A 23,563-nucleotide genomic window follows, 5' to 3' on the forward strand; every position below is an offset into this window, starting at 1 on the left:
CACCCTAGCTCTCTTTGGCCAGCCCAGCGGCAGGCACAAGCAGAGCCACAGAGTAGAAAAACCTTGTTTTATTCAGCCCAAGTCTGGGCAATCTTGCTCTGTGGTATGGTCAAAATATAAAAAATAAAAACCAACAACCAACAAAATAATGTTGTAGTGAAAACTTAAGTATGAAATTGGGCCTGGCACCCGGTATCCCTGTGGTTTCGGTCCAGGTTCACTCCCTGAGGCCGGCAGAGAGGGATGCCCCTGTGTTCAGCTGCCCCTGCCTGTGGGTGGATGGGGTTGCACCCCTTGGACCAGGTGTGTCCTCGTGGGAGGCTGCCTGGTAAGCAGGACCTGCTTTGGGAAGCGGGGAGGTTGGCAGTTTGTCCACCTTCTTGGAGATCAGGATCTAAGGAGAGAAAGAGAGGCAGGTTTCTGGGTAGGGCCTCTCACTCCACTGTCGGCAAAGCCCCCACTGCCAACCCTGCCAAAGGCTTCCCTCCACAGCCCAGATCCCATGTGGAAGGGCAGGCACAGGCTTTGTTCCCCTCAGTAATCTGGGCTTGGGGAGAGGGGCCCCTCAGCCCAGGTCCAAGAAGACTTTCATGGACTCCCACCCAGGACAGGGTCTCAGCACCCCCCTTCCCCATGCCCTGGCCCCAGATAGTTTCCTTCCTTCCTTCCTTCCTTCCTTCCTTCCTTCCTTCCTTCCTTCCTTCCTTCCTTCCTTCCTTCCTCCCTCCCTCCCTCCCTCCCTCCCTCCCTCCCTCTCTCCTTCCTTTCTTTCTTTCTTTCTTTCTTTCTTTCTTTCTTTCTTTCTTTCTTTCTTTCTTTCTTTCTTTCTTTCTTTCTTTCTTTCTTTCTTCTTTCTTTTGTTGTTAAGCCTCACCAGGGGATATTTTTTCTATTGCTTTTCAGAAAGAGTGGGAAGGAGAAAGGGAGGGCGGGAGAGAGAGAAACATTGATGTGAGACACATCAATTGGTTGCCTCCTGCAGGGCCCTGAGAGAGGGCCAGGAATGAACCTGCAACCCAGGTACACAACCCAGGTATGTGCTCTTGACTGGGAACCCAAGACTCTATGGTGCACGGCCAGTGTTCTGCTGGTGCTCTAACCATTTAGCACACCGGCCAGGGCATCCCAGATTGTCCTTCCTTCCTTCCTTCCTTCCTTCCTTCCTTCCTTCCTTCCTTCCCTCCCTCCCTCCCTCCCTCCTTCCTTCCTTCCTTCCTTCCTTCCTTCCTTCCTTCCTTCCTTCCTTCCTTCCTTCCTTCCTTCCTTTTTCTTTTGTTCTTTCTCTCTTTCTCCTTCCTTCCTTTAAAAATATGTTTTTATTGACTTTTTTAGAGAGAGGGGAAGGAAAAGGGATAGAGAGATAGAAGCATTGATGAGAGAGAAACATCATTGATCAGCTGCTTCCTGCACGCCCTCCACAGGGGATCAAGCCCACAACCTGGGCATGTGCCCTGACGGGAATTGAACCCTGACCTCCTGGTTCCTAGGTTGATGCTCAACCACTGAGCCATGCCCAGATCGTTTTCTAGGCAGAGAAATACTTTCTTTTTACCTCAGTACACTTTTTTAAGCCTTTTTTCCTCTTCAGAAACAAGATTGAAACCCACAGGTGGGAAGGCTTCTTCCAGCTTCCAGTGCGCTGGGCCAGCACCTGGCCGAGGTTAGTGTCACAGAGACACTAACCAGACCGGAGCCTCTCCAAGCATTTAGGTGCAGGGCTCAGAGGGAAGGGCCGCAGGCCCAGGGGAGCAGGGGAGCCAGAGCTTATCAACTCGACGGTGGGGCCCAGAGATTGATGATGGTTCATTCCAACCAGAATCACTTCTAATCTAGGACTGTTTAATTCGATCTACTTGATAAGGACACTAATGATCACAGTTACCATTCATTAAGTGCTACTGTGAAAGGTTCTCAAACACACAGACCTAAGGCCTTTAAATATTCCTTAGAAGCCCATGTGGGAGATAAAAAATGCCTGTTTTATATCCTAGTTGAAAAAGTAGCTCAGAGAGGTGAGGTGAACTGTCCAACGTCACAGAGCCAGGAAGTCGCAGAAGCGGGATTACAGAGCCTGTGCATGTCCACCCAGCACAGCTGCCTCCTGCTGGTTCCCACTGGAGAAATCTCAGAGAGCCGCACCGCAGATCAACCCTGCAGCCGGAGCCCCACCACGGCACTCAGCTTGGGGCTGGCATGGACAGGCTCCTTCTGTTCAGCCTGTAGGCTGGGCCCAACTGCAGCTGTGTTTGGCCATCAAGGTGACTCAAAGTGCAGGTATCTTGTGTGTTTTGTGTGGCCAGCCTGCTCCCCAGGTATGAAAGGGGCTGGGGCGGGGAGGGGGGGGGGAGAGCACTTACTGGACAATTTTGCAGTTTGTCGTAGAAACATAGCGACCTGTATAGTGGATGTTGCATCTCACCACATTGTTGGTGAAGTCAGACTCCAAAACAATGTACTTAGGGTTCACGTGCACCTGAAGGAGGGAACAGAGAAAAGGAGTCTGGTCGGGGGCTGTGCTTCACTTGGTCATCAGGGAAGGTGGTGGAGAGGCAGACACACACACACACACACACACACACACACACACACACACACACACACGGGACAAAGAGAGGAAGACAGGGAAGTGGAGACATAGAGACAGAAATACACTGATGGAGGAACATGGGGAGATGCAGAGAGACAGAGGGAGGAGAGAAGAGACAGTCATAGCCAAAGGACACATCAGATCTCCCTTCTCAGAAGATGGGAAGCTTCCCCAGAGCCACAGCTCAGGCCAGGTTGGCCCCACATTCGGGGTCAGAGAGGTTGAGTCACTGCCACCAGGAACACAGCAGGCAGTGAGGGGCCAAGCAGGGATCCCATGCTTGGTCTCCTGACTCCGAGGCTCTCAGCCTTTCACCACACATGCCCGTCTACATAACCTGTTGAAGGCTTGTCAGATGCCAGGTGGCATCCCCTGCCCTGGAGCCTAACACTCACTGAGATGATGGCCCAAGCATAACCTGTCCTTTTTTTTTTTGAAGAAGCGCTGTCCAGACACAAGGAAGCCTTTCAAATGTTGGATTATTGTGGGGTGGGGAGGTTCCCTGGGGTAGGCTGCATCCAGCAAATACAGCAGAACATGTAAGTCAGGTGGAAAGATGTTACTTTTAAGTCCTTATACATCCTTAAGGGTGGGAACCGTGCATTGCTTATGTGGGTTGAATCCCCAGTTCCCAGAGTTCAGAGGGGCCTTTGCACATGTTTGATGAGTGGATGAAGGAAGGAAGGACAGAATGCCCTTGAAAACCCTGGCCCTTGGGTGAGGTGAAGAGAGGCCCAAGGAGCCTCCTGAGAGGCACTGAGGGCGGGCTGCTATGTTCTGACTGCGGCCCCCAGCAGCCATCTTCATGCAAGTTAAAGCCACTGCCCAAGCCGGTCTTCACTGCTCCTCCTTCTCTGGACTTCGGTGTGGAACAGTGGGTTCGGGGGACCGGGCACAATGACTCCCACCTTTACGGCACACCTGTGTGAAGGGAGGCTGAGATTGCCTTCCCCAGGTGAGGTCATGACGGCTCGGTCCTGCACAGCCTGCACAGGGATATACCACACCGGGCAGTGTGTCTTCAATGTGCTTTCCTACCTGCCCCCACCAAGGGAAGGGGCACTGGGGCGAGCATTGGAGGTGGTGTTTAGGCTGGAAGGACTCGATCACAGGAGCCTCTGGCTTTGCAGGGTCACTGTGAGGAGCTGAAGGTCTCTCTCAGAGAGTGGTGTCCTCTTCCAGATGGCCTTCACTGCCCACAAACAGGGGGGTGGGCCACAGGCTCTCCAAGTCCCCTTTTGCTTAGGGAAGACAGAGTCATCACCTAACACCGCCACACCTGGCCCAGGAGTCCTCAGTGTCTTTATGGAAAGAGGCTGTATCTGCCCCAGGCTGCGACCTTCAGGTGGGAAGGGCAGACCTCTGCCAGATGCCCCAAGACGCCGCCTCTGCTCAGCTGCTGGGAAGAGGGGAACATGCCCAAAAGCTTAAGCAGATCTCAGAGGTGGCGACACTGATGTGAGCGGCAGGCTGCTGGAGGCGGTGCTCCAGGCTGGGAGGCCCACCTTGAGGATGTAGTTGCCGGGTTGCACATCAGTTATGTCAATCCACTGGCAGTCGATGTCTGCGTTGTAAGTGTCATAGCAGCCTGGGCTCAGGCCCTGAGAACAGGGACAAGAGTAGAGGGTGAGGTGCTATATACTCCTCAGAGGCCCTCATGACCACTCCAGCAGCCAGGGCCCTCCTTCCTTTGTGCTTTGCCCTGACCTTGGTCTAGGGCAACTGCTCAGAGTGGGTCTGCTCCTCCTTAAACCCACAGGGCAGATGGACCAGAGAGATAATAAATATAAGCACCAGATTACAGGGATCAAATGAAGAAGGGCATGGATGGAGGATGGATGGGCACTTTGTGGTGTTTGGGCAGACAGACAGAAAGATAGGGCTGGGTAGACAAATAGGCAACTGGAACATCATGCCATCCGACTCTGTTGGAATGTTCCATTCTTTCCATGAGTAGACACCCTGGGAATGATGTAGGAAGGGGTCTGGTTGGGGGAGGGGGGACGAGTCCCCAAGGGGCCCTGTGGTGGCCCAAGGACTGGTAAGAAGACCCCCATTCTGTTGAGCAGAGTGGCCAGGGGCCTTGGCACTGGTCCTTCAGCTTGGCCCAGGCTGCATCACTGTCTGCTCCTCCAGCTCCCAGGGTACGGCTGCATCCTGCACCCTATTCCCTGCACCCTAGCACAACCTGTGTGTGTGAGGTGCATGCGTAGCGCTTGAGGTTGCCGAAGTCGCAGGTGCTGTCCTCCAGGCAGAAGCTGGCCTTGTGGCCCTCGGCTACCTTCATGCCTGTGGCTGCATCCAACAGGTCATAGTGGCTGAACTCGTCCATGCTGTGGTAATGTCTGGAGGCACAGGACAGGAGAACAGAGAAGGCCTAGTCACCCTGGTGCTTCCCATCCCATTCCCCTCCTGAGATGGGCCCAAGTGACCCTGCTGTGACACAGCTTCTTGGCCAGTCTGGGCTCCTGCTCTCCTGTGTCCACAGGGCAGCACCTCTCCTGTCCCCAACTAGCCAGGTCACCCTAGGAGAGCGCCCCTTCAGGACTCCTCACTTCCTTTGGGCCAGCTACCTGCACTCCCTTGGCAAATGCCCTTCATTGTAGCCATTTCCATCCCTTCAAGGCGGGTTCGTCCATGACCCCTCTTCCAGCGCAGCTTTCGTTAGGCTCCTTTGAGAAACTTGCCCCAGTGCTGGATCCTGGGCAGGCAACACCTCACGGTCCCTCCTACCAGCACCTCCCCTCCCCCAGCACTAACGGATGAGGGAGGTGGGGCAAGTCCTCCAGCCCAGAGGAGGGGTGGGAGAGGCCACAGCCCCACTCACTGGTGGCAGCTGTGCCACTCCCAGGTGTGCTTCGGCCGGTTCGGGAGGAAATCCGCTGTGCCCTGGTTCTTCACCCGCTGGGGGAAGCGCAGTAGCACCCGCACGTCGTAGTCAGTGGCCTCCGGGGCATAGGCTGTGCTGCAGGACAGGTGGGAAGACGGGAATAGGACTGGGAACCAGGGCACCCAAACCCAAAACCAGCCAACTTGCCCTGAAGATCTTGATATCTGACCCTGCACTGCAGGAAGGCTCAGCCCTCTCCCCTCTCTCCAAAAGACTGACAGCCTCTGGTCTGACACAGCCTCTGAGGGTCCCTGGTGCCTGCAGGAGAGTCTCAGCCGGGGAAAGCGCGCGCGCGCGCGTGTGTGTGTGTGTGTGTGTGTGTGTGTGTGTGTGTGTGTGTGGCGGGGTGGGGGGGGGGGTGGGGGGAGGGGTCATATAGAAATCTTTAGAGGTCTTTTTAAAAAATAGGCCGATCTTGCCCAGCCAGTATGGCTCAGTTGGTTGAGTGTCATCCCATGCACCAGATCAGTGGTTGGTTTCCCAGTCAGGACACCAGCCTGGAGTGCAGGCTCGATCCCCAGGAAGCAGCGGATCAATGATTCTCTCTCATCATTGATGTTTCTATGTCTCTCTCCCTCTCCTTTCCTCTCTCTGAAATCAATAAAAACATATTTTTAAAAAACAATAAAAATGGGCCTATCCAGGAGATTCTGAAAGATTCTGCCCCTCCTCTGGACAGAGCCCTAATTGTTGACTAAAGTGTGTCACATCTTGGGTGTGGTCCTAAGAATCAGGCGCAGGCTCTTCAATGTCAAAGCCTATTCACTCTCTTAGTCCTGTCTTCCATTCCCCACACCCACTGGTTCCAGCTTCAAACACTGTTTCTCAAACAGGCTTAATTCTTTTGCTAATCTATACTTTCGCCCATGCTGTTTGCTTGATCAAGAACTCATTCAGCCTCCTAGGCCAACTCAATTCCCCTCCCTAAGGAATTCTGCTCTGATTGCTCCACTTAAAGAAATTTGACTGCTTGTGAGCTCTAACAGTGATCCACACACTCCCCAAGCCAGGTCCATGTCACTAGGTCACCTCTACCTATTTGTATGGCTTCAGTGACCTACCCTTTTCTGTTCAGGAGGTATGGCTCTGGTGTAGTCTGCCTGCTCCCAACTCACTTACTGACCCCCAATTCCCAACTGAGATGGCTGTCCTGGCTGTCCTGAGGAGCACTTCGCTGGCGCTCATTAAGGTCTGGGCCCTAAGTCCAGAGGCAGAAGGTGGCCATTGGTGGGAATTAGCTCTGTCTGAGAGGATGTCTGGACAACAGGCACTGCAGGCTCCTCTCTGCCAGGACATAAGTAAGGCCTTGTCTGGAGGAGGCTTGAAATCCATCTGTGTCTGGGTTGGAACAGATATCCTCCTTCCCCCTGCTGTGTCCTTCTGTTTCGCTCAGCACACTATGGGAAACCATCAAGGTTCTAGGCCCAGCTTGGCTACAAACTTGTGGTGAGACTTGGAACAAGTCCCTTCCCTTGTTTGGGCCCCGCTGGCCATCTGTGCTCTGGCATCACCCGGCCTGCAGCCCACACTCCGATGACATCTGAGTGCCCTGTGCTCCAGGGCTTCAGTTTTGTCTGGTTTTCTAGGTCTGTACTCCGCACCCAGCTTCCTCTGATGCCTCGGCCCTTGCCGACCTCACACAGCTAGCTCCAGCTTGCACACTACTCATGCTAGCTCTCCTCCCTCTCCCAGTTGCCTGGTTCTGTCCTTGGGGCATGTCTCTTGGGCAGGACCAGGACATTGCCCCCAGGACTGTGCCCGGTTGCCTCCTTCCCAGCCCATCCAGGAGCTCAGGTCTGGACACACAGGATGCTCCAATGAAGATGTGCCGGGAGCCGGTCCATCCATGCTGTTTCAAGGGACCTGGCATATATGGTATACTGTTCTTAATATGTTTGCTCACTTTCTTGGCACTATGTGTTTTAACCAAGGTCACCTCTCTGAGAAAGGTTGTTTCCCCAGGTAGGGATTTTCCCCTGAAGTTAGGGAGGGAATAAAACCCCTTAACTAACCCCTGGACCTGCTGGGGTTGGGCCCCAGCAAAGATGGAGTGATAGTTGGGTTTTGACTCAAACTCAAAACTCAGCCTTAATGGATTGCCATGGAGGCTGAATTCCTCACTGCTGAAGGAACCATAGCAGGAGCATCATCACTGTGTTCTCTTTCCATGGACAACTGAGTGGTACTCAAGGTGTGGTCCCAGGATTGTTGCTAGTTCACACACTCTTTGTTGCCAGTCTGTAATGAGATAAGGAACTTGCACCAGCATGTAAATCAACTACATTACTAATCACAATGTTTAGTTAAGCTGAGAGTTCCTTTTTTGAAACCAGATTTTCTTGATGAAGGAAGCAGTGAGTTGAGCTGCATCCTGGTGTAATCTCCTTATATTGTTACAGAGATAATAGTTGTGATCAGCTACTCTGAGTGGCAGTGGACTAGAAGTTCCATAAATGAGAAAATGTTTAGATTCCAAAGGGCTTTCCAGATACTAAAAAAAAAAATAAATAAAATACAAGTAAATAAAGAGTTCAAGTGTCTAAACAAAGCAGGTAATTAAGAAAACTAGGTGCTTCCAGAATAGAGAAATGTCAACAAAAGAAGTAAGTCAATGTAATATTGAACTAGTCATTTAGCACAAGGAGGTAACCCCAAGGCATACAAATTTGAACAAAATATTCACTGTTTATAAAGTTAGAAGCTAGCTCTGTAGGAAGCAGAATTACCTAGGAATAATGGAGAGTTGGCTGGGCTAACCTTTGGGGTCATGTAAACTGGTCTCTCCCTTTTCTGGTGCCACACATAATTGAGGCCTCTTTGTCACCCATGCCCACTGTCCCTACTGTAACCCAGGTCCTGGGTCTCCCTGAGGACTTCCCAGGTCCTCGTAGAAGCACTGGAACTTGGGCCCTCCACAGGAAGCTTCTCATAAGGCAGCTTGGAGAAGAAAAGTTTTAGTTCCTGTCACTGCACCTCAGTTTCCTGCCCTGCTCAACACGCACCTTCAGGGCTGATGTGAAAATTAAAAGCCACAGTAAAAGGAAGCTTCTTTGTATAGTGACAATTGCTGGATAAAAGTTTGTTCCTTTCCCCTCCTGACTCCCTTGCAGCAGGCAAAGCTCATAGATGACGAGGGCCAGGTCCTGAGAGGCTCAGGCACTTGGCCAGTCTGACACTTGGACATTGGCAGCCTGGCATGCAAGTGGGTTCTGGGCGACTCCTAGGGACTGTCCCAATGCTCCAAGCTTCATCCTCAGCTCCTTACCTGGCCAAGCACTTCTCCTCTGCTGCACAGCGCAGGGAGTATAGGTGGGCTCTCTGGACATAGGTGGACGCTTGCACATAGTTGGGGTCTGGGACCAAGTCAGGGAGACCTGGGAATGAGCAGTGGGAGAAAGGGAGGAGGGAGGAAGAGCATGACATTGAGAGTCAGGCTGGCCATGGTTAATGCCCAGAGAACTCCCCAGCCCCAAATACCCTTTGCCATTCTTCTTCCTCTACACAGGCTGTCATTCAGGAAGCCTCCCAGCCTGAGCTAGGTGTGGGATGTGAGCCCTTCTCCCTAAGTTCAGGTGTGGGAGTGCTGACACCTGCTAGCAGAGCTGGGACATAAGTAAGAGCTAGGAGACAGGGCAGAATGTGGAGAGCCAGAGAAGAGGGAAGGGTATTCTTGGTTAGGGGGAACAGCATGGACAAGACTTAGAGGCAAGACTGCATGAACCAAGTAATTTCCTGACAGAGACACCTTCCTCCATGTCCTTATTCCCCAGGCCTCTGCATCAGCCTCCAGACACCCTCTGCTCCTCTTGCCTGGCTTTTTTCATAAACCACCAAGATAGCTCTGGGCTTTTGGCCCCAAGTGAGTCCCAGCAGGCTTGTGGGAAGAGCCAGGTGAATGTTGACTGGCAGAAGTAGGGGTGGGCAGGAAGGGATGGACTAGAAGGAAAATGTATCTGCAGAGCAGGCTGCTGACTAGGCAGGGTTCTCAGCCTGGACACCCAGCCCTATTCCTTTCTTCCAGTCATCTTCCCCCAGACAGGACCACCCCACCCTCCCGTCTGCAGCTTCTGGCCTCCAACCTGAGGGCACCTGGCTTCCTCCCCTGAAGGGCTCAGGGGAAGTATGGAGTCTTCTCTAGCCCATGATCACTTGATCTCAGGATATGCCAGGATCGGTCCATCCGACCTTCCTTCCTCCTTAACCCTCCCCAAGAATAAGTTATTCCCACTGAGGCAGATAAAGATGAAACAAGACTGTAAGCTCCTCCTAGCTTCTTTCAAGCCCTCTGCTCTTGGGAGACAAGCAAGGCAGGGGGACTCTGTCCTGTGTACAGGCTTCCAGCTCCCTCTTCTGGCTGCCAATACTCTCTTGTCAGCCTTTAGGTCCAGAAAATGAGGCAGAAGAGGGCACTCTGGCTTCTAAGCCTTTCACAGAGGTGTCTGCCTACAAACCATCCCTCAATGTCCCCTGCGCTCCTAGACTGTACCCCTGCTCAACCTGGGGCCCTAGCCTCATGTGGGGAACGGGTCCGGGCAGCCAGTGTGACCTCACCTACTTGGAATGAAGAGAAATCTCGGAGCACTGGGGTGGGTGAGGATGAGGTGGCTCCTGGCTGATGGAGCCATCTTGGCCAGCCTAGGTCCCATTACTCAAGGCCCCAGGAATGCCCGCAGTCATTTTCCAAGGGCTCCTCAGGCCTTCAAAGCAAGGGGATACCTTGGTGTCCAGCTGGTTCTCACACACTGGTTCCTAAAACCTTCTGGGGCAGAGGTGAGGAAAACAGGAATCACCCCCTACCCTTCAGCAACATGTGGGGGTGGTCAGCCGGGCTTGAGCCCTCATGAGATCCAGCATTTGGCCCCAGAAGCTGCCTCCCCCATCGCAGGCTCGGTTTCAATAAACACTGCACAGATGGCTCCACAAAGCTTTTCTGGCCTGGTCCTTCCTCTCTAGGCCAGTCCATGAGCCAGCTGTGCAGTCCAGGGAAGTTAAAAGAGCCTGTTGAGTAAGAGGCCAGGGGTATTTAGGGCCAATGAGGGTTAGTGCCATTACAGACCTCTGACTCTTGTCCGACCCTTGTCCTTTATTGAGCCCTAATCCTAACCACACACTGAGGTCTGATACCTATCAACAACTCAGAATCTCAGACTCATTGCTGTTTGTCTCCAGATTGTAGACTAAAGCGTGGTACTTAAAAAACAAACAAAACAAAAACCACACCTTAAAAGGAGTTGCTTTGACATCATCAATCCTTTTTATTGTAGCTGAGTGTTGTCAGGTTTTTAAAATAACCTCCAGAGCCATGGCTGGGGTAAGTGTGTGTGTGTGTGTGTGTGTGTGTGTGTGTGTGTGTGTGGTGGGGGAAGGCAGTTTAGTACTACATGTGGGCAGACACCTCTGAGCTGCTGGTTACAATCTGAGCCCTGACCTTGGCCATAGATGATCTTCCTTTTATTGTTGAGAAATCTCAGCTTCAGGCGGGTGCCTCCTGCTTCCATTGGCAGGGAAGACCTACCTCCCACCCCACATTCCTATCCCCATGTTGCTGGGGTTGATGGACTGCCCATCCCAAGGGCCTCTGTCAGGTAAGCTTCTTTAATGATTAGCAGAGTAATAAAGTCATCCCTCAGTATCCAAGGAGGATTTGTTCCAGGACCACCCCCAAGGATACCGAAATCTGCAGATGCTCAAGTCCCTTAGTCAGCCCTCTTATTTTCCACTTCTCCATCTCCAGATGCAGAGAGCCCACTATACTTTACTGTTCCATCATCCACAGGCATGCTCCTCACCCTGTCCCCTACAAGAAACCAGGGCACACAGAGGTGCTGGAGGGAACTGAGGCTCAGAAAAGGCAATGAATTTATCACAGTCACACAGGGGTTCAGGGCAGCTTCAGGAGATCCTGGGTCCTAAATCCCTCCCAGAACTCCTCTTGTCATTCTTCTTCTTCTTCTTCTTCTTTTTTAAAAAATAAAAATGAACACTTTTGAAATTTAACCTACACACATTCAAATGTACAAATTTTACATTTGTCAAAACTTGTACAGTCTGACAAGTTTTGACAAATGTAAATATCACCACAGTCAAGCTATGAATTTGAGGAGGGGTTGGGATCTCTTATTCAGAACGTATGGAGTAATCCAGCCCTTGGATGTGGCACTGGAGACTCTATTAAGTGGGTTCCAATGAGAACTTTTTGTGGACACTCCTGTTTTTATAAGTGCAGAAAATGGAATTAATCATAATTCTCATTTCAGAGAAAACTAACCATTATCACTGGTCTATGCAAGGCCCAGTGATAATTGTACTAAAAAATTTTAACCTTCATTCTCACCCCTGACCCTTAGATATGTCCTTGAACATTTGTGTCTTTAGAAAATCTGGAGTTTTTATGTATTCTTAAAGCATATAATTGATATTGTCTTATCATCTCATTCTGATTCTTGAGTTTTCAGCCAATGCAAACTTTTAAGATCTATCTAGTTCACTTCTTATCATTGTCAAATAGGACTCTGCAGTATGCATCCCCCGCCCCATGGCCAATCTAGATGGTATCATGGGATAGACCCACAGGATGGGGCTAACCACCCAAAGAATGGTCTTGCTCAGGCTACCCAGGGAGACCCTGGGTATCATCAGCATCTGGCCCTCTGCTCCCAGGAGGTAGACAAGAGCCTGGCTTCTACCCTCCTCTGTCACAGATGTTCTGTGTGATCCTGGCAGGCTTGGGCCTGCTTCAGGCCTGTCTGCCTCTGTTTCTTCAGATCTAATTGTCTTCTATTCTACTCATGGCCTGGAAACCTGGGCTGGGCCCCTGTGGGCACTCTTCCATGCTGACCATGGGGTCATGCACTTAGGAATTCAGGCTGCTTAGAGCCTAGCCTAGGGTGGGGAACATTGAGTCAAAGAGCAGCAAAGGCCCCTGGGATGGTCAAAGCCAGGCTGCTTGGCAAGGGAGGGGCTGGATGTAATTGAATTGGGTCCCAAGGCCATTCCAGAGGCAGCTGCTGGTCTGGGAAGCCCTTCAGCCTAGGAGGGCCCATTAGACCCTACAGGGCAGTGAAGACAGAGCCAAGGACAAGGGCCAGCTTTTGCATTCTGGCTCTGTCCCTAGAGCCTCCTCTGCGGGCATCCACCGCCCCTTCACAATGTGCTCAGCACTAGCCTGCCCCAGTCCCTCATTGTCCAGGTCCCTTCCCTTTTCATAGGCTCAGTTCCCTCGGATGGACAATGGGGAGATTGGACTATGTGGTCCTTGAGCATAATTTGATAGCTCCATAAACACTTGGAGATTAAAATACTTTTCAGGATCTATTCAGTCTACTCCCCAGCCTTGGGCAAGAGTCTAAACCTCTCATGACCTCTACGGACGACTCATTAACAGCCAAGAGATTCTCCCACGTCTGACCTAAATCCTTGCTCAGGAAAGATCTGTTCTCTCTTGCTCAGTGGTTCGTGGAGGCTGCCCAGAACAGAGGGCCTGTGGTTACATTCCTGCTGCTTCCCCACACCTCACCTATTTCCCTGCTGACTTCCCCCTTTCTATGGGTTACATAAACCTTGTCTCCTTGGAAATCTGTCCTCACAAGAAGCAGATGAAAGAGATGGAAATGCCAAATAGCCTGAGCCCCGGCTGGAGGATAATCCCCTGAGCCCCAGCTGGAGGATAAACAATGTCCAGCAGGAACGGGGCAGTGGGCTGTGAAATATGTGTGCAGCGGATGTTGTGGCTCATGCAGCCAGACTCCAGAGGAGCCCCGAGGTAGGAGAGCAGAATGCTCACAGAGCACAGCTTTGAATAAAGATGAGCCGAGAGGGCCTCTGGGGTGGGAGCTGGCAGCTGTGTCCTATGAAATTATCATCAGTAATGAGAACATTAAATTGTCAGCACGAGCCTGGCAGTGCCACACTAGGCAAGGTGGTTGCATGGTCCACTGTGCCCCACCATGAAGGGGCAATTGTAGCCCAGGCAAAGGAGCTGTGATGCCATAAAGTCAGGCCCAGAATTTTCAGTGCTTCCCCATTGCCTACAGAATCAAGCTCAAACTTCTCAGGGTGGTCTGGCCTCACTCCACCTGACCTTCTAGATCCTCTCTTAACCCTAAGGACCAGTAGACATCTACTTAGCATAACTGACCTTTTCTGCCCTGGCCTCTGACATATACTGCCCTTGCCATGGAATTCCCTACTGCATGCACACACACACACACACACCCCAGCTCTGACCTCACAGTCTTTAGGCCAAAGCCTACCTTGTCAGTCTTGACCATCCCTTTGCCACTACCCCAACCCCCCTCCCAGCACACATCTGCTGCCCCTACCCAACTGGGAGACACAGTCTAGTAGCAGTGACAACCTCACTCTGTGCAGCAGGCCCAACTCAGAGAAGGGGATCTGTCAGTGTTTGTTCAATTGAGCAAACTGCCCAGGAAGCAGATAGGGGCTGAGCTGGGAGGAGGCTAACCTTAGAGAGGTCAGTTACCTACCCCAAGCCTTCAGCCTCCTTCTCACATACCTCACTGCCCTCCAATTTTTGTGGGTCCTGCTCAGTGCTTCTGACCCCACCTCCAGAAGTCTTCCTGGGTGCTTCAGTCCCCTGAGTTCCCTCTCTGCCCCTGGATCCTTCACAGTGACCTGAACTTTTTACCTTTCTTACAAACACTCAGCACAATCTTCCCATCTCAGCTTCTAACAACTTCATTCTTTCAGCTGCACAGGCCAATACTTTCATGTTTTGCCTGACTCCTTTCTTTCTCTCACACCCTACATCTAGTCCATCAGGAAATCCCATCAGCTCTATCTCCAAAATACATCCCAAATCTGACTTCCTACCACCTCCTTTGCTGCCACCCTGCCCAGCTGCCATCATCTCTGCCTGGATTTCTGTACTAGCCACCTCTGTCTCTGGCCTACCTTCCCGTTGTCCATTCCCAGCATAGCAGGCAGGGCCTCTGTTCCAATGTCACTGCTCAGCTCAAACCCTGCAATAGCTTCCCGATGCATGAAGGGTCTTCCATGGTCTGAGCCTGTTACCTCTCTGGCCTGTCTCCTATTATGCTCCCATTCCCATTCCACTCTGTTCTAACCACACTGGCACACACTTAAAAACCCCAGGGAACTCCTGCCTCATGGTCTTAGTACTGGCTGTTTCCTCTATCTGGAATGCTCTTCCCACAGACAGCTGCATAGCTCACTCATTCCCCTCCATGTCTCTGCTCAAATGGCACCTTTATGAGGCCTACTCTGACCACCGTTGCAACCTGCCTCCCCCTGCCCACACTCCAGACCTCCCTTACATAACTATATTTTTTCCATAGTATTTACCACCTTCTGTTATTTAGCTATTTATTATGTTTATGCATGAAAATACAAGATTCACATGGGCAAAAATTTTGTCTCTTTCTTTTCTTTAGTGAATACCCAGCCCTAGACCACTGCCCAGAACATAATAAGGCACAAATAATGTTAAATAGCTGAATGTCCTCATGAAATGATCATCCAGATGAGAGCACCTGGGGGTGGGAGGGGCTCTGCTTTGCCTGCAGCCCAGCTGTGGGCTCAGGTCTCAGTGCACAGTGGGTCTGGGAAATTGAGAAACAGGCAAGATGGAGGTGGGCTTGCGCCACTGCATCCTGTGTGCCTGGTTTCTTGCTGCCAGGCTATGACCTTGGTAAGGACAGGGATGAGTGTGGGACACCCCTGAGTTCCCTGCACTCAGCTTATGGCCTGGTACCTGTACATCCTTGGTGGGCATGTGCACAAATACCTGCACCCTACAAAGGGTCTGGTGGCATCTGCCCGTGTGAGCACAGACTTTATTATTAACCAAAGGCTGGGATTGACTCCAAAAGTCCTTTCTTTTGAAAAAGGACACAGTACCTACCAATTGGCTCACAAGCAGGAAGAAGGGTGGATTATCTCCTGAGGCTTTGATGGCGCAGGCCTCTCAAGCTGCACCTCCCCCACCGAAATTCCTTCTGCTCTGGTGTTCTCACACCAGTATCATCCATTTCCAGATGATACTGAAATTCCTGATTTCTGGTGCCATCAGCAAGGGGGAGAGGAACCATGGCCCAATTCTAGCCCTGTAATCCTGAATCCAGAAAAAAAAAAGGCCCTCTGGGTCCAGCTGCCTGTGGCAAGGAGGCCATTAGGTCAGGGCGGAGTGGAGGACAAGACCCAACCTCTCCTTTCAGCCTTCTTCCGGAGCCCTGCCCGCAGCTGCCCGGCAGGAATGCCTGCATGGGAATTGGAAGCAGCTGTGGGCTGCCTGGGCCGACCTCCCGTCTCCAGCTCTCCCCCCTCGTCCTCTCCTGCCATTTCAGCCACTGCCCTGAAGAGTTTTCCATGTGTTCTTGGCTTGGACAGGAGTGGGGTGAACTCAGGTTGGGACTATTGGGGAGGGGTGCCCCTTCAGAGCTGAGAGGACACTGAAATAGGGGCCCCTAGAGTTAGAGAGAGGGAGGAGGGGGACAAGGCCAGAACTCCCAGGTCAAGTGTGGCAGTAGCCTGGTGCCTGTGGGTCCTAATGACTCTCCACCCTGCTTGGCCACCACCCCAAAAAGGCTCTGTGACACTTGTGGATTCGAGGCAAAACTCCAAATTTGGTTTTTCAGGGGGTCCAGACATTGTTCCAGGGAGAAACAATGAACACGAAGACACAGCCTTCCCTGAGGGGCAGTTCAGTGGGGTAGAGAGTCAGCCTGGGCCCAAGCTTGGCCACTGATGAGCTCTGAGACCTTGGATAAGTTACTGAACTTCTCTAGCCTCAGTTTTCTGGTCTGTAAAATGGGGGTGATAATGCTATCTATTTCACAAGGTTGCTGGGGGAGTTAAATGAGAAAATAAAAATAACTACTTGGCATAGTGTCTGGTACCTGGTAAGTGTTCAATAAATATCAGCTGCTATTAGTATTTAAACTAGGAGTTATCTCTTCTTGCAGGGGAGAGAGGCTATGACCCTGCAAATGGATAAGTAGAGAGGAGGGAGGAAATCTGCCTGAGATGAGGCTGCCAGGACACCACTTGTTTGTTCCCACACTAGTGGCATTTGACTGTCAAACAGGGAATTAGGAGGAAGAACCAGGTTCCTGTCTCCACAACCCACCTGACCCTTTATGACAGCTTCCTTCGCCTGAAAACTCCATTTCTTTCTGAAGAAGCACTGAGACAACTTCAGGGAAGGAGGAAGGGGTGCTCAGCTGGGATTCTGGCTCCACTAGTCACCAGTTATATGACCGTGGGCAAGTCAACCTCTAAGGGCCTGAGTTTCCTCATTGGAAAAATGGGGAATAACAACACCTTGGGTTGTTATGAGGATTAAGTTACTTTAATTATAAAGCACCCAGGACAGGGTTAGGCACTACGGAAGCACTAGATGAGTGTTTGTTAAATAAAGGTCTAAGTCTGGAGTGAGGATGACAAGGATTTAACATCACACTGCTGAGGGACTCTTCACTTCCAAAGCCTTGTGCACTCATTGTTCCAGATCATCCTGTCACCACCACCGCCTGGAACAGAGTTGACAAATATCTGTTGATTGACCAAATAAATGAAGTGTGCAAGGTAAGCAAGAATATACAAAATTTTAAAAAGTAATAATATGTGATATTAAGAACTCAGAATGGAGAAGTCATACAGACTCAAATCCTGGTTTCACTACTAAGAGGCTGTGTGACAATTAGCAAATGAGCCTGTCACCTTATCTATGAAATGGGATGAATGACAGTACCTGGCTCATTATTGCTGCAGGAGTTAAGAGGGGTGATATGTAAAACTAGAGGCCTGGTGCACGAAATTCATGCATGGGTAGGGTCCCTAGGCCTGGCCAGTGATCAGGGCAGATCAGGGCCTTCCGAATGCTGGCTGGGGCCTTCCTTCATTCCACACCACCCCCTGGTGGTCAGCGCACATCATAGCGAGCAATAGAACTCCCATTCTTGCGGTTGAACTCCCATAAGGACACATTGCATATTAGCCTTATATATATATAGATGCCAATAGATGCTAGTGTCAATAACCCCCCCCCCCGCCACCCGCCCCTGCTGCAACTAGGGGAATAGGCCCAGAGAGGGGAAGTTGGTGGAGGAAACCCAGGCTTTTGCACTGCCTGCCCAGTTTGCAGGTGGAGTATTGGTCCACCTGGGTCCTCTCTGTGCAATGCAGAGAAGACAGGCTCAGTTGCATCTAGCAGTGAGACTCCCTAAGTCTCAGCTTTCTCAGCTGTACCAGAGGACCATAATCTTCACCTCTCTGGGAGGCTGCAAGGATGAATGAAAGTAAACATTTAAACCACTAAGTTCAGGAGGTGTTCTTCAGCAAATGGCTAAGTTGTTACCATCGTCTCTGCCGTTGGGACTCTGGATGCTTACTGGGGGAGACTGTTTCTGTCCTTCTCTGCATCTATTCCAAGTCCTAAGAAGGTGGGTAGGTGACTTGGAGGGGAAGGCAGTAGGGATGTGAGTAGGGAGCCAGGGCTGCTGTCAGGGACTAAGGGACCATGTATGGTCTCTTGAGTGAGGGGCACTGGATGGAGAGTGAGTACCCCAGAAATACCTGGGTGTGCAGGTGGAGGAAACCTCTAGGCCTAGCTGCAGCAGAGTTCCCATGGGGGCTGCAGAGGCTTGAGAAGGGGAGGAGGAGGAGGTTAAAGGAAGGAGGTACCTCAAGGTCCTGGAGCCACAGGCCAAGGCATCAAATTCTGTCCTGAAGGCTTTGGGAGCCATAGGACCTTCTTGAGCAGGAGCGTAACATGGTCAGCAATGCAAGGGTTTATCTGCCCCATGTGCAGGATGGACTGGTGAGGGAGAGGCAGGGATCAGGCGATCAGGGGATTAGGGAGGAGGCAACCATAGCTCTCTCTTAACCTCTGATTGGCCGTGTGAAGGCAGGGCTGGAGAACCTCTGCCAGGCTAGGCTGGTGAAGCCATGAGAGATGTCCTGGGAGGATGGCCCAGACTGCCTGCTCCATGTTACTTTGATAGGGTTGCCGGAGCTGATGAGTCAGGCCAGGGGTGTGAGGGGGAGGCCCTGGGAGAAGAGCTGTGGTATTCTGGGGTCAGCACTAAGACCACCAGCTCAGAGAAGACGAGGCTGTGGGGAGGCAGGAAAGGGGGCAAGGAGGCCCAGAGAGAACGGGCCTGGCTGTGGGAGGAGAGACATAGCAAAGGGGACACAGCCGGGCCTAGGAAGCAGGTGGCCACCCTCCAGGCCTCTCATGGATTGTGGACAGCCAGGAAAAGTAAGTTACCCTCTCTGAGCCTCTGTTTCCTAGTCTTCTCTCCAGTTACACATTTTAGAGTCAGGTATTCTTGGATACCCCTGCCCAGGGTGAGAGGGAGAGGATCGAGGCACCCCGGGAAGAAACTGGGTCTGGACAGGCACTTGGAAACCACCCAGATAGAGGGACGAGGGTGGTGCGCACATGTGTTTAGTGTTGTGAGGATACATCCACACCCACACACTCAGGCTGCCAGCACTGGGCCTCAGCCCCCTGGCTGTGTGGCCAGGAGGAATGAGGTCAGCTTTGGAGAATCTGCCCTGGACTCCCACACCAAGCCTGGAGGTCTGAGTTAAAGAACAAGACTTGGCCTTCCCTGAACCGGGATTTTCCATGGTCCTGGCCTAGCAGAATAAGGAGGGGGGACCAATAAAAGGAGAGAAAGTAGTGTTCCCTCTCTGAGCCTCAAACTAGCCTGCATTCCACACAATCCCACCCCGCACACCATCCCCTTCATGACCAGGGGAGGGTGCTGATGGCCATCCTTTGCAACAATGCTTGGGCACGTCCTCCTGGGAAGTCCTGCCTGAGTCCCCAGGCCCTGATTTTGGAGACTCCTCCTCTGACCTCCCATAGACCATCCCCCGATGCTTGCCCAATCACAGTACTGAGATGCCCTCTTTTCTGTGCTTCCCAGGGCAGGGCCTAAATTTGGTGTATACCAGCACACTCTACCTGGCCTCCAGCATACTACCTTCAGGAGAGAAATGTCTTTAATTCAAATGAACTGTGGAGCTCAGGGGCAATGGCCAGAGGCCCTGCTAAGCAACAAGTGCCTCCACTCCAGACATGGCCTTGCCCTGGCAGGTCCCCTTCTGAACCTTAAAAACTGACAGGCCAAAAAGGGGCCTAGAATACCCACTGGCTTGGAGCATCCCCAGGCCTGACTGCCAGCAGTGCTGTGGAACTTGAGGCTTTGGTTTTCTCCTCTGCCCAGAGGTGGGGTGCCTTTGGCTGAGTCCCACTCTGTGGTCTTCCATTCTAAGAAAAGCCACCACAAAAACTTAGCACCTTCTAGGCAAAATATCCTCTCCTCCAAGGAGCTATAGGAACAGCTGATGCACAGGTGCTGTAAGTCCCAGTGAGGACCATGAAGATACATCACATCACAGAGGGCCCTCCATCTCGGTCCTTTTTCAGCTCCTGCAGATTCTCAAACTGGGAATCAGCACCCAACTCGAGTGCTATGCCTTGGATGTGAGGGAGTGGTGCTACCCGTGGGGACACTCCTCTCAAGAACTATAGCCTTGGGTTCCAGCAGCCCCTAGGGAGACAGAAGCACTGCCCTTACCTGAACCCCTGCCTCAGCAGCAGCCTCTCACCCAAGGTCACTATGGCTGAAGACAAGGCAGCAGTCCCTGTGCTGACAGAGGCAGCAGAGAAAAGGCTGAGGGTGCAGCACCTGAGCCCCTGGGCCTGAAGGCCTCAGCCCTCACCTGGTGGGCTGATTTTCTGTGGAGCAGAGAGAGAATCAGGGCACTGATTGCACCTTGAAAGAGCTATGGCAGGAGCATACATGCACTGGAGACTGAATGGAAAACCTTGACCAAGGTGGATTTTGAACTTGCAGAAACAGAAGGAGGAAGTGGAATTCTAAGACAGAGGGTGGGCCAATAGCTGGCCAGCTCTGACCAGACCACTAGCGGCCCTCGGCACAGTAGTCCACTTGCTAATAGCAGGTGAGGAGTTGACCATCTGAAGAAGGAAGGCTGCCTCCTGCACTTCGTCTTTGTGTGCAGATGGCTTGGGCTTTCCAGGTCATAACGTCACCCCTCCATCCCAAAAAAAGCCAAAGGGAGGCCCATTCACAGTGGCCTCCTAAGACTTTCTCAGGGCCAGGACTAGAATGAGCTAGTTGAATGAATGGGGCACTGTCCTGGGGTACAAACTTTAAGAGGGCGCCAAAATACTTGGTAACTAAGATAAGCAATATTTGATACAATATTCTAAAAAGTCAAAATCAATGCAAAAAATCTGTGATGAACAAAATATCAAAATTTCAAATAAAGACACAATCAGGATTGCTGATTTTTCAGTTTGCCTTGGGCTCCAATTTGGCTTGGCATGGCACCATTACTGATTCTATTTAAAACCTCATCACAGAATTTTTTGCATTATTTTGATCTAAAAAATACATTAAATATTACTTATCTCAATTACTGAGTTTTTGGCAGCCTATTCAATTTTGCACCTCTCTCATCTCGTCTGGATTCCTGCCTGGGGCAAGAGCTTCCCCTCTAGCCTGGAGTTCATTGGGGCCAAGCTCACATAGCCCCCTGACTGTGAACTTGCCACACCTCCAGAGGCATCCCCAAGGGCCTTTCGGACACTCTTGTTCCCTGCTTCACCCGGTGAGGCTGACATAGGGGCAGCTGATTGGAGTGAGGAAGAGGCAGGGAGAAGGGCTCCTTCCCTTTGTCCCCAAATGACTCAAGCCAGGTCTGGGAGGTGCCTCCTCACAACGCCCGACAAGTTCCTCCACCCCCGCCCCTCAAGCCAAGGTCAGAGCCCAGGCCTGGCCGGCCTAATGCTGGCACTGATGATACACGGACGCGCGGAAGCTGGGAGGTGGGATGCACTGGGGCTGTTGATTGGGGCCTGGCGGGTCCTGCTTAGCGCAGGGAGGGCCTTTGGTAAAAAGGACCGGCGAGGGTCTGGGCGCACAGAGCGGTTCCTCCGGGACCAGGAGGACAGAGCGCGGGGCCTGGGACTGGGGACCGTACTCACCGCGGCCGTTCTGGGTGGGCCGGTACACGCTGCCCACGCTGAGGCGGCCCTGCTGCGAGCCGCTGCGCTCCGCCACCGGCGGGGGCGCGTCGGAGCTGCGCACCGGCAGGTAGGGCGGCTCCAGCACGCGGAACGGGGGCTGCGGCTCCACGGCCCTCGGAGGGACGTAGGCCTCAGCAGGCAGGTTGGCATAGGGCGGGTACCAGCCCAGGGCGGAGTCGCCGCCGTAGGCGCCGCCGGCGGCCTGCGCGGCGTCGGGGCCGGGGTCGGGGTGGGCCTGCTCGGGGCCCGCGGCGCCCTCGTGGTACAGGCTGTGCGAGTAGCGGCGGTCTAGGCCGTCGGCGGGCGGCGGCGCGTAGGGCCTCTCGGGGGCCGGGTAGAAGCCCTGCGGCGAGTACTCGGGCTGCTCCTCGCCGCCGCCGCCGCCGCCGCCGCCGAACTCCTCGTAGCGCGCCCGCGGCTGGAACGGGTAGACCACCCCCGCCGAGGCCACGGCCGCCGCCCCGGCGCCCGCGCCGCCGCCCGCCCCGCGGTAGTACACGTAGCCCTGCTCGTAGGTCCGCGCCGCCGGGTCGTAGGTCTCGTACTGGCTGACGAAGGGCGCCTGCGGGTAGGGGAACGGCTGCGGGAAGGAGGCCGGCTGGCGGTACGTGCTGGCGAAGGCCGAGGCCGAGGCGGAGCCCCCGTGCTGGGAGACCGAGGTGCGAGCCCGGGCCATGCCCGTGCTGTCCCCGACGGCCACCTCGCGCCAGTTGTCCGGCACCTGGCCGAAGCCGAAAGGGTGCCGCGCCTGGCCGCGCACGGTGTCCGAGCCCACGCGCCCGGGCAGGGGCAGAGACGGGGCCTGTCGCCGCCGGGGGCCGCCCTGGCTGCGCCGCCGCGGGGTCTGGGGGGCGCCCGCCAGCAGCACCCGGGAGCTACTCTCGGCGCGCGGAGCTCCCGCGGGCACGTACTCGGAGCCCGAGTTGAGCAGGCTGTACACCTGCCCGTTGTTCTCCCACTGGATCAGCTGCCGCCAGCGCCCCGGGTCCGCGCCCTGCCCTGGCTGGGCCTGTTGCCCGTGCACCAGGATGCAGAGGCAGGCGCCCCACACCAGGGTCCCCACCTGCAAGCCGGCTGGGGCCAGCGCCATGGTGGCCCCTCTGCAGAGGCCCGCTGGACTGAGAGGCTCTCAGGAGTGGCCCCCTGTGCGTGCTTCCCTTCCCACGGCCTCGAGGACAGGATGGCTCCTTGCCTGCCGCAGCTCTAGCTTTGTCCATCCTGGCCTTGGTCCGAGCGGGACGGCTCCTCCGATGACAGCATTTCGAGGCCAAGGGGTCAGGGCAGGGCAGGGGCGGTGCCCAAGGCTGCGCGAGGCTCTCTGCAGGGCACCGGGCAGGACCGCCTGGGGGCCTTACGTGGGCAGCCCTGCACTGGCTGGCCTTGGGGCTGGCGCTTTCCCACTCTGAATGAATAAGCAACAGGCTGGGAGTGTTAGGAGGTTTTGGACAGCCTGGTCCGCCTGCTGGGGTCTCCTCCGCAGGGCCCTATGGCCCGCCGGCTTTTAGCTATGTGGGCCGTCCCACAGCTGCTGTGCTCCCTCAGTCCCTGGAGCTCCCAGCCAAGCCACAGACCTGCCTCTGAGGAAGGGAATGAAGCCTGAGTAGGAGGGGGCCTCTGGGGACTCAGGCCTGGCAAGTGGGGCCCAGGCAGGCAGAACCGGGCTGAAGGGTCCGCAGCACTCTGCTTTGGACACAGACTCCCTGCCTCCAACTTACTGCTTCTTGTGTGGGCTTGAAAGAGCCCCTGACTCCTGTTAACTCTAGCCACTCACTAGGATCCCTGGGCTCCCATTCTCTTCCCCAAAGCTAAGAGACACCCTCCTTGTTGATGGGTCTTTTGGGGGAGATGCTGAACCCTAGCTGAACCACCCTCTAATTCAGGGCGCCTGCGGCCTGAATACAAAGGGATTGGAGCTCAGCTTTTTCTTTCTTACCCTCCTGGTCTATAGAATGGGCCTATATCCCTGTTTTTTGTTGTGTGCTTTTTAAATTTTGTTTTAATGCTTAAAGTATTCCAAAGAGTATTACATATGTCTCCT

The 23,563-nt window shown here is 53.4% G+C and overlaps 1 protein-coding gene across 1 annotated transcript; it reads right to left on the bottom strand.

Annotated features, from left to right (window-relative positions):
• Nucleotides 1–53: 53 nt before the first annotated feature.
• LOXL1 (lysyl oxidase like 1) lies at nt 54–22,954 on the bottom strand. Its single transcript, XM_059657497.1, has 7 exons — nt 21,484–22,954; nt 8,743–8,851; nt 5,415–5,552; nt 4,776–4,932; nt 4,093–4,188; nt 2,358–2,473; nt 54–394 (listed from the first exon to the last, which is right to left on the bottom strand). The coding sequence occupies exons 1-7, from the start codon at nt 22,613–22,615 to the stop codon at nt 388–390; spliced, it is 1,755 nt and encodes a 584-aa protein (XP_059513480.1). The 5' UTR covers nt 22,616–22,954; the 3' UTR covers nt 54–387.
• Nucleotides 22,955–23,563: the final 609 nt, after the last annotated feature.

Source organism: Myotis daubentonii, chromosome 1 (genome assembly GCF_963259705.1).
Source record: "Myotis daubentonii chromosome 1, mMyoDau2.1, whole genome shotgun sequence".
Classification (NCBI taxonomy): domain Eukaryota; kingdom Metazoa; phylum Chordata; class Mammalia; order Chiroptera; family Vespertilionidae; genus Myotis; species Myotis daubentonii.

Coding starts and splice junctions, on each gene's coding strand:
- LOXL1 (XM_059657497.1), bottom strand. CDS start 22,615: ATGGCGCTGGCCCCAGCCGGCTTGCAGGTGGGGACCCTGGTGTGGGGC. Junction 4,933..5,414: donor GAGTGGCACAGCTGCCACCA/GTGAGTGGGGCT, acceptor CTGTGCCTCCAG/ACATTACCACAGCATGGACG. Junction 4,189..4,775: donor CATGCACCTCACACACACAG/GTTGTGCTAGGG, acceptor CCCTGTTCTCAG/GGCCTGAGCCCAGGCTGCTA.